At 36.0% G+C, this 12,996-nt stretch overlaps 2 protein-coding genes across 2 annotated transcripts; both read right to left on the bottom strand.

Annotated features, from left to right (window-relative positions):
• Nucleotides 1-187: 187 nt before the first annotated feature.
• Nucleotides 188-5,250, bottom strand: LOC105767357 (casein kinase 1-like protein 2). Its single transcript, XM_012586865.2, has 13 exons — nt 4,767-5,250; nt 4,639-4,679; nt 3,773-3,842; nt 3,514-3,662; nt 3,265-3,431; nt 2,358-2,419; nt 2,177-2,240; nt 2,013-2,097; nt 1,799-1,925; nt 1,572-1,654; nt 1,404-1,467; nt 1,097-1,236; nt 188-854 (listed from the first exon to the last, which is right to left on the bottom strand). The coding sequence occupies exons 1-13, from the start codon at nt 4,840-4,842 to the stop codon at nt 555-557; spliced, it is 1,428 nt and encodes a 475-aa protein (XP_012442319.1). The 5' UTR covers nt 4,843-5,250; the 3' UTR covers nt 188-554.
• A 778-nt stretch (nt 5,251-6,028) lies between these two features.
• Nucleotides 6,029-12,243, bottom strand: LOC105767354 (probable phospholipid-transporting ATPase 4). The gene is made up of 11 exons (XM_012586853.2): nt 11,972-12,243; nt 9,430-11,341; nt 9,225-9,335; nt 8,843-9,119; nt 8,672-8,760; nt 8,454-8,526; nt 8,155-8,364; nt 7,900-8,025; nt 7,392-7,490; nt 7,096-7,287; nt 6,029-7,010 (listed from the first exon to the last, which is right to left on the bottom strand). The coding sequence occupies exons 2-11, from the start codon at nt 11,217-11,219 to the stop codon at nt 6,339-6,341; spliced, it is 3,639 nt and encodes a 1,212-aa protein (XP_012442307.1). The 5' UTR covers nt 11,220-11,341; nt 11,972-12,243; the 3' UTR covers nt 6,029-6,338.
• Nucleotides 12,244-12,996: the final 753 nt, after the last annotated feature.

The following is a 12,996-nucleotide window of genomic DNA, read 5'->3' as shown; positions in this document are numbered from 1 at the left end:
ATTTTTTAATGCTATTGATGTTGCATTAATATTTAATAACAAAAAAAAGTAAGTGAACCCCTCTTCCCAATAATGAAGATCTTGTTCAAGAACCTGCTATTTTTAAATGTTGGTTAAAATTTTCAGCAATTGTTGTATACAGCCGTTTATTATGATGTAGCATGATATGACGACTTCCAACAGCAAATTAATAAAAGCAAATTACAATATTGATATAAAAAAACCCTACAAATAGCCTGCGTTTGAATTTTAAAATATGTTACATGATCTACACAAGTACATTTAACAGAAGCTAGCAAAGATTAAAAAAAGGGAAGCTGTATATATTTAGACAAAAGTACCGTGCCCTAGGTTTTATAATTTCTATCATTGGACGTCCCACTCTTCCTCATTCATTCTCTCTTTATTACTACTTACAGTTATAATTCTCAACTTCAGTCGTCTCGTCTCAGATTTTTATAAAAACACAATAAACAGAACAGCTTCTTCTCCAAGTATGCCATCATAGATTTTGTTGGCAGCAGGAGATTCAGGCAGGCTGAGTAGGTAGTACGCTAATAGTGTAACCTTTCTTCGTTTCTAAAATGCAGGCTTTCAATGCCCCTCACAGCAGACTCTAAATTATTTATATTTGAGGAGTTCCTACCAGAAGATGGCCGCTTGTTCTCTGATGATAAAACAGGCGAGTTTCTTTGCCCACTGGAGATTTTCTGGAAAGGCCCTGCAGTTGCATCGGTTGCACGAAAGTGAGAGCGTTCAGGGCCACTAACTGCGATTGCTGCAGCTTCATGACTGCTAGAAACAGCAGCTCGCCTCGAAGATCCACTTGAACGCAAGAAATTAGAACTAGACAACTGCACAAGTCAAGAGAAAGGGCATTCAACATCAGCTACCATCATACAACAATTTTTGCTGGAAAAATAGAAAAAGGAGAGAAGATGGAGGGTGGGATTCTTCTGGTAGCACAAAGATGCAGGATTATTTTTAGAGAAACCAATTTTTCTAAATCATAATGTCAAAAACGGTATTACACAAAGAGAAACATGCAAAATCTATGGGAGATCTTCCCAAGAGGAGAAATAATACTAATTATTACCATAGGATCTTTAGCAGCAGAAAGATCATTAGCTACTGGACCTTTTTGTTTAGCTAAACTTCCAGAATTTGCAATCAGGCCAGAATGCCTCCTACGTGTAGGATCTGCTGAAGACCAACCAGAAGGTCTGGTCTCTTCACCTGTGGAAAAACTACCATATCATCATGTTGCTCCAGATAGACCATGGGGCATTATCTAAAAATACTATGTGACTGAATATACATAAATAAAAGAAATAATCAAGCAAAAAATAAACTATTGCAATATATGACCAGACAAAATCAGGAGCAAGAAAAATAGAACATGCCTGACTGCCTATCAGCAATTGCACCTGCAGGAGGTAAGCCAGAGCTAGTTCCAGCACCAGAGCCCTGGAAAACATTTAAAAATGCAACATACAATCAATAAAAACTAGTCAAAGGTGGTGCAAAGAAGCTAGATACCATTGAGTTACATGGTTTTGCAAACAACTTACAAGAGCACGGGTAGGAGGATTGGCAATCTGAGATTGCTGATACTTTAGGATTGTCCAATCAAACACGTAATCAAACTGGAAACCTGAATTAAGCAGAAAAGCTAACAACTTGAGGAAAAGCTTCATAGAATATTATTTCAAGATCTAAAGTTACAGTCAAGTATAACATCTTACAGAAAGAGAAGGAAAAAGAAAGGAAGGAACAGAGGGCATATAAAAGTTTTGACCTTCACGAATGAAGAGGTCTCGGAACAAGCGCTTCAAATAAGAATAATCTGGTTTATCATCAAACCGTAGGGATCGGCAGTAATGGAAGTAGGATGCGAATTCACTAGGATAACCTCGACACAAGGCCTAAGAAAAAACCAGTAAGTTTTACACACAGATTCAAGTTGCTGAAAAAGGTATGAGAAGAACAGCTATAATCAGACAATAATTTACCTCAATAGAAGTTGATACTTTCTTTTCGCTGATCTTGTCATACTTTTGCTTCTTAGTTCCAGCTCTCAGCCCCTGCCAAGGAAGACTGTGCAGACACTGGGTTATAACTAAAATATCCCGACAGCTTTGCTCTATGTGAGATAAAAGTGGAGGGTGATAGTTACCTTCCCCTTAAAAAATACATTAGAACAAATCCAAGTGACTCTAAATCATCCCTCCGGCTTTGCTCTATAGAATGATACAGCAAATGAGTTAGTAGTGCAAGCTAGAATGAAATATTTAACAATCACTCTCCAGGTTATCTGACAAATAAAAAAAGGGTTGAAATTGAAAACAATGTCCTACCAATTCCAAGGTGAGTATTCATGCTTGCATATCTTGCAGTTCCTGTCAGATTCTTATTTTCTCTGTAATAAATACAAGCACATCAAAAAAACTTTAATCCAAATGTCATAGATTTATAATTTAGACTCACAAAATCAGTATAGTACATAAAGGTTGTGCCTGCAAAACTCTTAAATTCTTTTAACATTCAATATTAAATATTAAAGGTTTTTTTGGAGAAATGGTGAGCTTCATTTAACATTCAATTTTGAACATTAAACAACAAACAATAACAGCACAAGTATTGTAATAATTATTGATAAAAGCTCACGGATCTACATATGGAAGCATTCAACTTTAACAACTAAGTGCTCAGTAGTGATAACCTATTCCAATGAAATAACTTCTCATATAAAATTTTATAAAGTACTAACAGAAAATGGACAGCCATCTGAAAAAAGTAGAAATGATGTCGCAGAAGATTAACCCAACATCTAGGTGCAAGATGAAGGGGGGAAGACAAGAATAAGAAGTGTTAAACCTGAGGGGAGAAGAATCAAAATAGAAAAAAGCAAAAGACATACACTAGAATTGAGATGAAACAGAAAAAGATTTATATATAGAGAGAGAGAGAGAGGGAGAGAGAAAAGTAGCTACTAATAATTCTAATTCATTCAAACTTAAAACCTTGATAGAAAGCCCAATATATAAGCAACCTTAAACAAGTTTATTTCAGTGGAAAGATTAAAGAAGCTCAATGTCCTAATACAGTAATATAAGCAACCTTTATAGGAAGCCAAATATCATAAAAAAACCATAAACAACTTTGTCATATAAAAATTGTATCAACTGACATAACTTCAGAAGCACCATTCAACTTCAAATAATTAAAAAAAACCACCAGTTGAGAGCACTCAAATGAACTAACCTATAAGGAATATGTTGATGGGTTGAAGTATCTCTGTACTTCTTAGCCAGACCAAAATCAATGATGTAGACCTGGTTTGCACGCCTCCCTAGACCCATGAGGAAATTGTCTGGCTTGATATCTCGATGTAGAAATGATTTTGAATGAGAAAATTCAACTCGATTGATCTGATGAGAATGTGCAATTACCCAAAACAATTAGTGAAGCTCTAAGAAAACATACCAGAATAAATAATGTAGGAAAACTTACCATCTGATCCGCAAGCATGAGAACAGTTTTGAGTGACAGTTTCCTACTGCAGAAGTTGAATAAATCTTCAAGACTAGGTCCAAGTAAATCCATCACAAGGACATTATAGTCACCTTCAATGCCAAACCATCTCACGTTTGGAATTCCAGCTGCCAAAGATAGAAGTAGAAAATTAATCGTAGAAAACAAATAGGCAGAATAGAGCAAATCAAACTCTTCCTATTTCAAAAACTCAACAAGCAGGAAAAGTAGTCCTTACTTCCTCCCTGAAGTATTTTATACAACTTCGATTCATACATCAACTGCGGATGCTTGGTCTTCACATTTTCCTGAGCAAAACAAAATGTCATCAATTTCTAAACACAATCCGTGCATTTGAAAACACTATAAACAAAAGAAAGTTGCGGAATAAATTGCATTATCGATACCTTATAAGGGAAACCTTTTTTAGTACACACAACAGTCAGACGAAAGTCATACTACCTAGATTCATTCAGATGTATGATTATCATTTGATCACTAAAATATCAATAGAATCACCATTCGCTTGGAGAGTTCAACTTCAATATGCAATCATGCAGTTGAGCTTGTGAGAAGCTCACAACCAAAACTGCTCAAATCATTATTATTTAAACGCTATGGATGATAATGGCATGATTCAAGCTCTACAGTTCAATGATATTATGAAAATATATGCAAAACCCACATGTCCTTGTTCACGACATGCAAGTGGCTTTAACTAAACCAGTAAATAAACACAAATCTAATCCCTGTGAATAGGGTACACAACGTAAACTATAACCCTAATAAAGCTTAAAATTCAAGGCAAACTATAACCCCAATAAAATAATCCGAATAACTAAAAGTCGAAGTAAGCGATACATACTTTTCTACTGTCCCTACAGAACCATTACCATACTTGGCAGTAAAATTACCATTGACAAACAATTCTTAACACTAACAGCATTAGGAGGCAAAAAGAAAAGCTATATAGCTGCTTATCTACTGTTAAACCCTAGAAGGTTTTCTTTCGTTGTTCACTAAGACACTAATAAAAAAATTGCAATGAAAACCCAAACAAATTAACATAAAAAGTCGAAGAACTTGAAAGAAGAAAAAACTTACAAGCTTAATTGCAACTTCCTCATTCGTTTGAATATTGGTACCTAAAATATAAAAGGAAATTATCATTAAAAAAAACAGTACTTCAAAAGGCAAACAAGATAATAATAATAATACGAATAAGCACAAACCAAGATAGATCTCTCCAAACGATCCGCTGCCGATCTTTCGACCGAGCTTATACTTGTTCCCAACTCGCGGCTCCATTGCAGCCGAATTTAAACAAAAACCAAATTAGAAGGAAAAACCTAGTCTCCGTTTTTTCTATCACTCTCGGTAACACTCAATTTAAGATTAAAATGGAAAAAGAACACCCTTGACTTCACAATACAATTTACCCAAAAAAAAGCAAGTAAAATAGTGGAAAGAAAAAGAAAAACAATGGAAAAAAAATAACCGAGGGGCGTGAAATAAAAGAAGGTAGGCAGAGATGCAGTGGAGGGAGAGCTGACGATATGATGTGATGAGTATCAGGAATCAACGGCTGTAAGGAGTTATTGGGGTGGAGGACAGTGGGGACATGGAGGGGAATAAAGATGAAAACTTTTCTCTCCCAACTCCGACAGAAACTTCAAATAAATTAAAATAGTAGAGAGAGAAATAGAAGGCGAAAGATTGCGGGAAGCTCTTTTATAAACATTATTAAAGGGTTTTACACACTTTAACATGTATTATTTTTGCTAATAAAATTATTGATGATTTTTATAGAGCTTTGTACCAATCGAACCCAAGCTTGTTTCCTTAGGCTCTATTGGAGGATCGAAACGTTGCAGTTTTATCTTTTTCTTCTTTTCACTTTTTTCCCTTCAATTTCGGCAGATGTTTCAACTTCTTTTCTCCTTTTTAATATAAAAAATGGAATTTAGTTTCTATTTTTTAATAAAAAATAAAAACTAAATCATTGGATATTTATGTTACTTAAACTAAATATTTGAATTCAAACTTTAACCTGAAGTCTTTAACAAAAGCTAAAAGACAGTAATGTGAATTAAACCTAAGAGCTTTATATAAATAAATCGTGTCTCACCGCTCTTACCAAGCTAAAGACCAGGTGGCAATTTGTAGAATTACCAGACATTAAGAGTAAGGTATAGAGCAATGTCCGGTTTGAAGCTGAAGTTACAGGCCCAAACCTAGGATGAACAGCACACAGCAATCCAAATTTTCTACTTTTTTTCATAATCATGTTTACAGCATTAACTAGATTTTGAGAACTTCGTAATTTCATGTCAAAGTCTTAAACTATTTTTCTTATTGTCCTATTGGATTAGGTTTGGAGAACACCACAATGAAAGCTGAGACCTGTTCTTACCAAACTTCAATAAAAACCCAAACTTAGGATATAAGGTAATGGATCAACAGAATGCAAAAACATACAAATAAGGAAGACTGATTTGGTTCAAAAACCCTCTGTTTTTTTTTTTCTTTACATAAACGGTTTCAACATTGTACATTATACAGAGTAACCCTAAACAAGCTGACATAAAGCAATGGAAAACAATGAGGAAGGTATCGACTATCTTCACAAGCTACAAACTCTTTTAATGTACATATAATAGCACTAAAGGCCTTTGTATAATGAATGTGGACTTATATGACCTAAAAAAGATCAGAAAATGAATAATAATTAAGAAAAAAAACTATAAACGGCAAGAAAGAAGACCCTAAAAAACTTCCAAAAGAAACTAAATTCATGAGCAATGCTATGATTGACGATGTGGACTCTGTATTTCCATAGACGGTTGCTTTCTTTGCAACTTCCCTTTCAGTTGCCTGATCTTTGCATCTACACGTGCTGTGAAGCCGATCTTGGTTTCTTGTCTTGCCTTGGATCGCTCCCGAGACCACATGCCTTGGTCCTCGACATCTTTCTTGTAGAACTTGATCTCTTGGATGATATGATGGTCCAATGGGTGGAAACATCGTTGGAAAGATATATGGGCCATGTAGGGGAGATTGCATGCAACGGTTACTAAGAGGGTGGCTGACCAATAGATGGGTGCCGGAGCAAGAGCTTCCACAAGGATTTGGTAGGCATTACCGGAGATTGTGGGAGATATCATGCCGTAAACAAGGAGGAACAAGTACCAAGCCGAAATGCTGCCCCATATTAGGAGGTGCTGAATCCATGTGAAGTGGCTCATCGTAAGTGCAATCTGGCAATTGAGAGCCCAAATAATGCAAGTGAACATTGTTGTTCCCAAAGCAGCCATATCAGCTGTCTGGCCACCAGCACAGAAAGCTTGGTCATAGAAGATGATAATATTGAGGAAGAAAATGATGAGGGAGGAATATAGGCCGTTTCCCATCCACCCGAGTATCCTATACCAGTCGAAGAACAAATTTCTAGGTCCTTGCTGATATAATGCAGGAAACTGCATCAGAAGTAGGCTAAAGGTTATAACGAGGTCACCTGTAACATCGATGAATTGCTAAAAAAAGAACTATCTGCAGACTTACCTGTAAGCAGACCTCAGAAGAAACATCTTGCTCAAACACTCCTAGTGAGATTACAGGCAATGAGGTAAGAACAACATTGAACAATAACATATACCAGTCATCATACACTGACTGTCCAGAAAAGCCTGTGAATGCCTCAAAGTAGAAGAGGGTGAGACCAAATGCTATGTTCTTGTAGAAGGAATAGCAAACCTGAACAAAAAATGCCACGCAAATTGGTACAGAAATAGAGGATGATCGAGACTAAAAAAAGCACAAGAAATGAAACATCAGTGAAGACAATCCACCAATATTACCATCTGTGCAATCCTCTTATAACACCAGTGTCCATGGACAACGAGAAGCCTTTCCAAGAAACGAAATTGGGCAACAGAGAAGTCACTGGCCATTACAGCCTGCAAAAGGGAACAAGCTAGGTAATTCACCGACATGCAGAAATAAATTGGTTTAAGAAGCATTGTATCAAGATGGAACAGCAAATATAGTACTTAATCACAATGGTTAAATACATCAAGCAAGATGGAGAAGGAAATGTTTTTCAGAAGTTGATGAGGATGTAATGATGAACATTTTAGCAAGTCGGAGCTCCTAACTGTCAAAAGAAGCTTAACCATATCATGTATTCCGAGAAGGATCAAGTGAACAAATTCCTATCTAAAGCCCAACTCTAATGAGATGATCTCTCCTTTTCTAAATTCATAAATAAGGAATATTCTTAATGAAAAACCATATAAAAGATTAATTTGCTACTACCATGAGAGGAATATACTGAAACTGCAGGAAGAATGAGTTAGATATGCTAACCTGCATGCCTTCCACACCACTGATGCCAACTCCAATGTCAGCTTCTTGAATCATTCCGACATCGTTTGCACCATCACCAATTGCTAAGGTGGTTTTCCCGGTCCCTTCTTTTACTAATCTTGTCACCTGGCACCAAAAAAAATGTACTAAATAAATAGAATCCACAACAAGGTCTCCACTTTCAGGAATATCACTTGATTTTATCCTTTGATAACTTAGAGAAGGCTAGGAGAAAAGGAAAGGAAGAAATCTTACTAGCGCCTTCTGCTTGGGAGATACACGACAGCAAATAACAGATGCACATAAAACTGCTAAGCCTAAGAATTGCTGTTTCATATCATCCTCCAAGGCATAGGCAAGAGTCTTTCCATCAATGATCAATGCAAATGCAGCATGTGGATCTTTTTCTAGTTTGATCATTTGTGAAGCATTGGTAATTTGCATCAATATGTTTTCCTTGATTAGCTGATCAGTAACAAAAAGCAACAATACTTCAAATGAAATCAATTTCCTGATAATAAAAAACCCAGTCCTCTTTCGCAAAGAATACATACAGTTTTGGTATCTGAACTAATTGTTGTAATGCATATCTGCTTCATGCCTTGTCTTAGCAGACTGCAAGCAAATCTGCATCAGAAAAAGAAAAAAAAAAAAGAAATGAAACTTTCACTAAATTTCTTTCATTGAGAACTTTCCATTGAGAAACCCAATTTAAGGTTCCCATCAAACAAGGCAACAAAAGGATCCCAATATTAAATGCCAATAGATATACCCTATATTTATAGCAGTTTCCATCTTGTCCCCCGTCAAAACCCAGATCTTCAGACCAGCTTGTGCAAGTTTATCTATACACTGGGGCACCTGAAATATGAAGAAGTTAAATCAGGTTGATCTAAACCAAAAAAGAAGCTTCTTAGAGAAAGAGAGCAAGAATAACACATACCCCCTTCTGCAATTTGTCTTCCACAGCAGTAGCGCCAATGAGAATCAAATCCCTCTCCATCATGTCTGCAACCTTTTCAAGCATTACCTCTCTATCAGTCCCAATAGAAGTTTTTGCTTTCTGAAATTCACTGTTCCAAGCAGAATACTCAGACTCATCGAGCTTTCTATAAGCAAGTGCCAAGGTACGCAATCCAGCTTCTCCATACTCATTCAAATGCTTACTGGTATCTTCCTCGTAGATTCTTCCATTCTTTGCTAACCGGTCAAAAATAATGCTGGATCAAAGGGAGGAACAATATATTAGTTAAAAGCAAAGTACAATACCTTAGCTTTTAAATCTGTTAATAAATTGACAAGTTTAAGAGGGTAGAGAGACTAACCTGTCAGCACCTTTACAAAAAAGAAGAATCTGCCCATCTTCATCCCTTACAATTACTGTCATCCGCTTTCTTTTGCTAGTAAATTCCAACATGTTTAGAATTTTGAACTCCCTACAAGATGCCCAAAGGACCACTAAGATGCTAAAACAAAAGAAATTCTGTAGAAATTAGCAAAGAGACCAAAACCGTGCAATGGCATCCTCACCTATCAATGGCTTGTCCCGAAGCTGAATATCTTTCACGGACAAAAACACTTGATTGAGTTCTTTTAAAAAACTCAAAACCAAATTCTCTAGCTGCAACTAGAAAGGCTCCTTCATCAGGTGACTCTGCTTCATATGTATAAATGCCAGTCTCTTCATTCAGTTCAGGAATTGCAGTGTGACAAACTGCTAATATTTGGAAAAATAACATAATGACGTCTGCATTAGGCTCTTTCAACCAGTTCCCTTTCATGATGCGGCCATCTTCAAAGCTAAACCCTTTTATGGGAGATTTATGATCCTTTTCATCTTTGGAAGAAACAATAGTCTCAAGTTCAATTTCTTGCTGTTTACCTTTTTGCCTGGAACAAGTTGATCTTTCTGCATCCCGATCCTCAAGGTCATTCGCCATCTGTTGTGCAGCAGCAAGTTCAACTTCACTAGAGCGCACGCCATATGCGGTACCAGCAATCGAACATTTGAGAAAATCCATCTGATTACATGTCAAAGTGCCTGTTTTATCTGAAAGGATAGTATCAACCTGGCCCAACTCCTCATTTAAATTTGATGTCCGAGCATTAGCAGGAGTCCCAGTTTCTTCATCATACATTTGTATGTCTTGATTGATAAAGGTTGCTTGCAAAACCTTCACCACCTCAATTGAAACATAAAGTGATATAGGTATTAAATAGCCATAAAGAATGAGGGCAGTGACCAGATGGGAAACCCCCGATACTCCAGGCTTTTCGGGATCATAATAATCATCGGTATTCTTGGGTTGCAGATACCACCAGTCTGGCATGTAGTACTTTGTTCTCACAGCAAAGCCAATAGAACTAATCAAAGAGATAACTAGAAGAAGGCTGAAAAGAACATATATTACATAATCCATTTTCCTTTCTATTCTGCTCCTCTTTGAAGGGGACTTAGTGGCATTCTGCATCACTTTGCTATCATGACCGGTGAAAATCACAACTCCATAGACAAAAGCTGTATTACGCAGCTTCGAGTCTCTAAGGAGAATTTGGCTAGGGTCAAGAGCAAAAAGTTGACGATCATAATCAAAATTCCCAATAAATGAGTAAAGGCTCGGGTTAGGATCTTCACATTTAATTGTTCCTGTGAATCTCCTGAAAGCCTCATCCTCATCCAAAGGCAAGGTTATCTCCAAAGCTCGCTTTACCTTCAAGTTCGTCTCACCATCCAAATTCATAGTCTCCACATAACAAATTCCGTCCTCATAACTTGAGGACAAGAGTAGCAGATCTGCTGGAAAAAACTGATCCTTCTCCACTTTCACCACATCTCCAACCTGAAGCTTCTGCCACGACTTATTTCCGAACACACCTTCTCCCTTATGAACTTTTACTTTCCGAGAATTAACCTTCATATCTTGCATAAACCTTCTCCAATCCTCCAAAGCTTCCTTTGCCATACTAAGCCCTACAACAAAGGCCAAGGGAGCAATCATGCTCACAGCAGAGAACGGGGAAAGCGGTGTCAGCGAAAGAATTGCAGCTCCAAGGAAGTACAAATTGGCAACTCTGTGGAACTGTTCATACAAAGCTTTAGGTAAGAAAGTGATAAAATTATACTTGGTTGTTGATATGTAATTTGATCGATATTTAAAGGGTTTTTTCTTGTGCATAAGGGGTTGGTTGCAGTGCACAACTCGTGAGTGTCCATGGCCTTCGATAGAATGTGGTCCTTCTTCAGTGGCACTTGGCTTATAACAAGAGAAAGTATAGAGATGACTCCATCGGAGCCTCGCTCTTATCCTACCCCGAGGCATCTCTCAGAATCAAGCTTTAAATGAAACAAGCACACAACTGTCACAAAGAGAACACCCAGATCTAGCCTCCAGTGATGGATATTAAAGCAGCCACTCCGTCACGATTTTCCTTGCTTTATGAACTGATTTCACCAAAAGAAAACAACAGATGGCAATCAAACATAAGTATGTAACTACTATTCATAAATTGAAGCTTATATCAACTAAAGTTACATAAAAATGTCAATCTTCAAAAGTTACATATCTAAAATACATTCACTATTCTTGTATCACCCAGATTTGAAAGTCTTATGAGCTATAACAGTTTTGTAATAAAAGAGGAATTAAGAAAAAGATGAGAAGAAATCTACATTACTAATAGCTGCGAATTTGATTTTTTTTTTAACTAAAAGAACCCCAAATGTCCATTCAAAACGGGGGGAAAAATCCTGAATTCAACATAAAATAATTAAAATTGGTAGCTGGGAAAAACATCCCATACCCAATTATACTTTTCACTTCAAATATCCAAATTAACAGCTAACCATACTTGAAATCATGAAAATAAGAGTAAACGGACAAAGGAGACAATGCCCAGCTAAAACTTTGAAAATAGGTGAGCAGATCATTGATATTTGAACCAAAAGAAGAAACCCAGATGGTCCAAGTTTCGTAAAGTTTTAGCAAAGCAGGAATTTCATGAAAAGAAGGAAAAAAAAACTGAAGAAGAAAAGGGAAGTCCCAAATGAAAATAAAAAAATAAATAGAGGTACCTTGAATGTGGAGGCCGGTTCATCTTCAACACCAAATTATAACAACTAAAAAAAACATTGGCGATAACCATTCGGAAAAAGTAGCCAATACAATTTGTAGATCAAGCAATGAAAGAAGAGAGAAAAACACAGAGTAAGATTTTTTTTTCAAAAAAAAATAAATTGATTAAGGGAGATAATCTAGAGAGAGATATAAAAAGGCAGGGTTTTAGGCTTAAGCGAAACAGATTTTCTCTCTCTTTGAATCATTGACAGTAATTCCTGGGGTGCCTTTGCGGCTTGCCCTTCTATAAATAAATAAATTAATACATTCCACTTTTTATTTTCTCCTTTAAACTTCTTCAATTTTTGTTTCTTTTTTTTCTTTTTCTTTTTTCAAAAATGACATGGCATTATTTTGAAACCTTGTTTCTTAAGAAACGAAAAAAATAGAACAGACAAATACGAACCAAAATTTTTTTCTTTTTCTAATTTTTGCTGTTTGTGGGCCCTTTTGCATCTTACGTGGCAGACACTTTGCTCAGTCTCACTTTTTTTATTACTTTTTATTGTTCCCTCGTTCTTGGTTTTGTATATTAAATTATATACCCAACAAATTTAGGGTAACATTTGATGAGCGATATATTTATTTATAGTTAGTGTAAAAATAGTGGTAATAGTGAAATTAAATATTATAGTGTGAGATAAAAATTAAGTTAAACACACCGTACTGTACTTAATTGCTCATCAAAATCAACCTTTATATATTTTATAAGGACCAAGAAAATTATAATAATTCTAATAGAATCTAATTTTGCAAGTAAAATTTTGACAAGTCGATTTACCTTTACTTCATAATTAATAAGGAACGCGTATACATGAATGTTAATTTATTTTAAAATTAAACCAAACACTGTCACTCGGACACCCTTATAGTGGTTCAATTACTCTAAATTTTGTTAACCATGCTCTTTATATTTATTAATTACATTATAAATGAATAAATGCTATTTATTATTATACGAGAGATACTAAACCATCTCATT

Source organism: Gossypium raimondii, chromosome 5 (genome assembly GCF_025698545.1).
Source record: "Gossypium raimondii isolate GPD5lz chromosome 5, ASM2569854v1, whole genome shotgun sequence".
Lineage (NCBI taxonomy): Eukaryota > Viridiplantae > Streptophyta > Magnoliopsida > Malvales > Malvaceae > Gossypium > Gossypium raimondii.
This window is presented reverse-complemented; position numbering and strand designations above follow the sequence as displayed.

Bases quoted from the DNA above. Each gene is read 5' to 3' on its own strand.
- LOC105767357 (XM_012586865.2), bottom strand. From the start codon at position 4,842: ATGGAGCCGCGAGTTGGGAACAAGTATAAGCTCGGTCGAAAGATCGGC. The intron at 4,680-4,766 runs GTTTGTGCTTAT...TTTATATTTTAG, and splicing joins GTTTGGAGAGATCTATCTTG to GTACCAATATTCAAACGAAT. The intron at 1,237-1,403 runs GCATGTTCTATT...GTTTTTCCACAG, and splicing joins AATTGCTGATAGGCAGTCAG to GTGAAGAGACCAGACCTTCT.
- LOC105767354 (XM_012586853.2), bottom strand. From the start codon at position 11,219: ATGCCTCGGGGTAGGATAAGAGCGAGGCTCCGATGGAGTCATCTCTAT. The intron at 9,336-9,429 runs GTGAGGATGCCA...GGCATCTTGTAG, and splicing joins TCGGGACAAGCCATTGATAG to GGAGTTCAAAATTCTAAACA. The intron at 8,365-8,453 runs GTATGTATTCTT...GTTACTGATCAG, and splicing joins TTAGTTCAGATACCAAAACT to CTAATCAAGGAAAACATATT.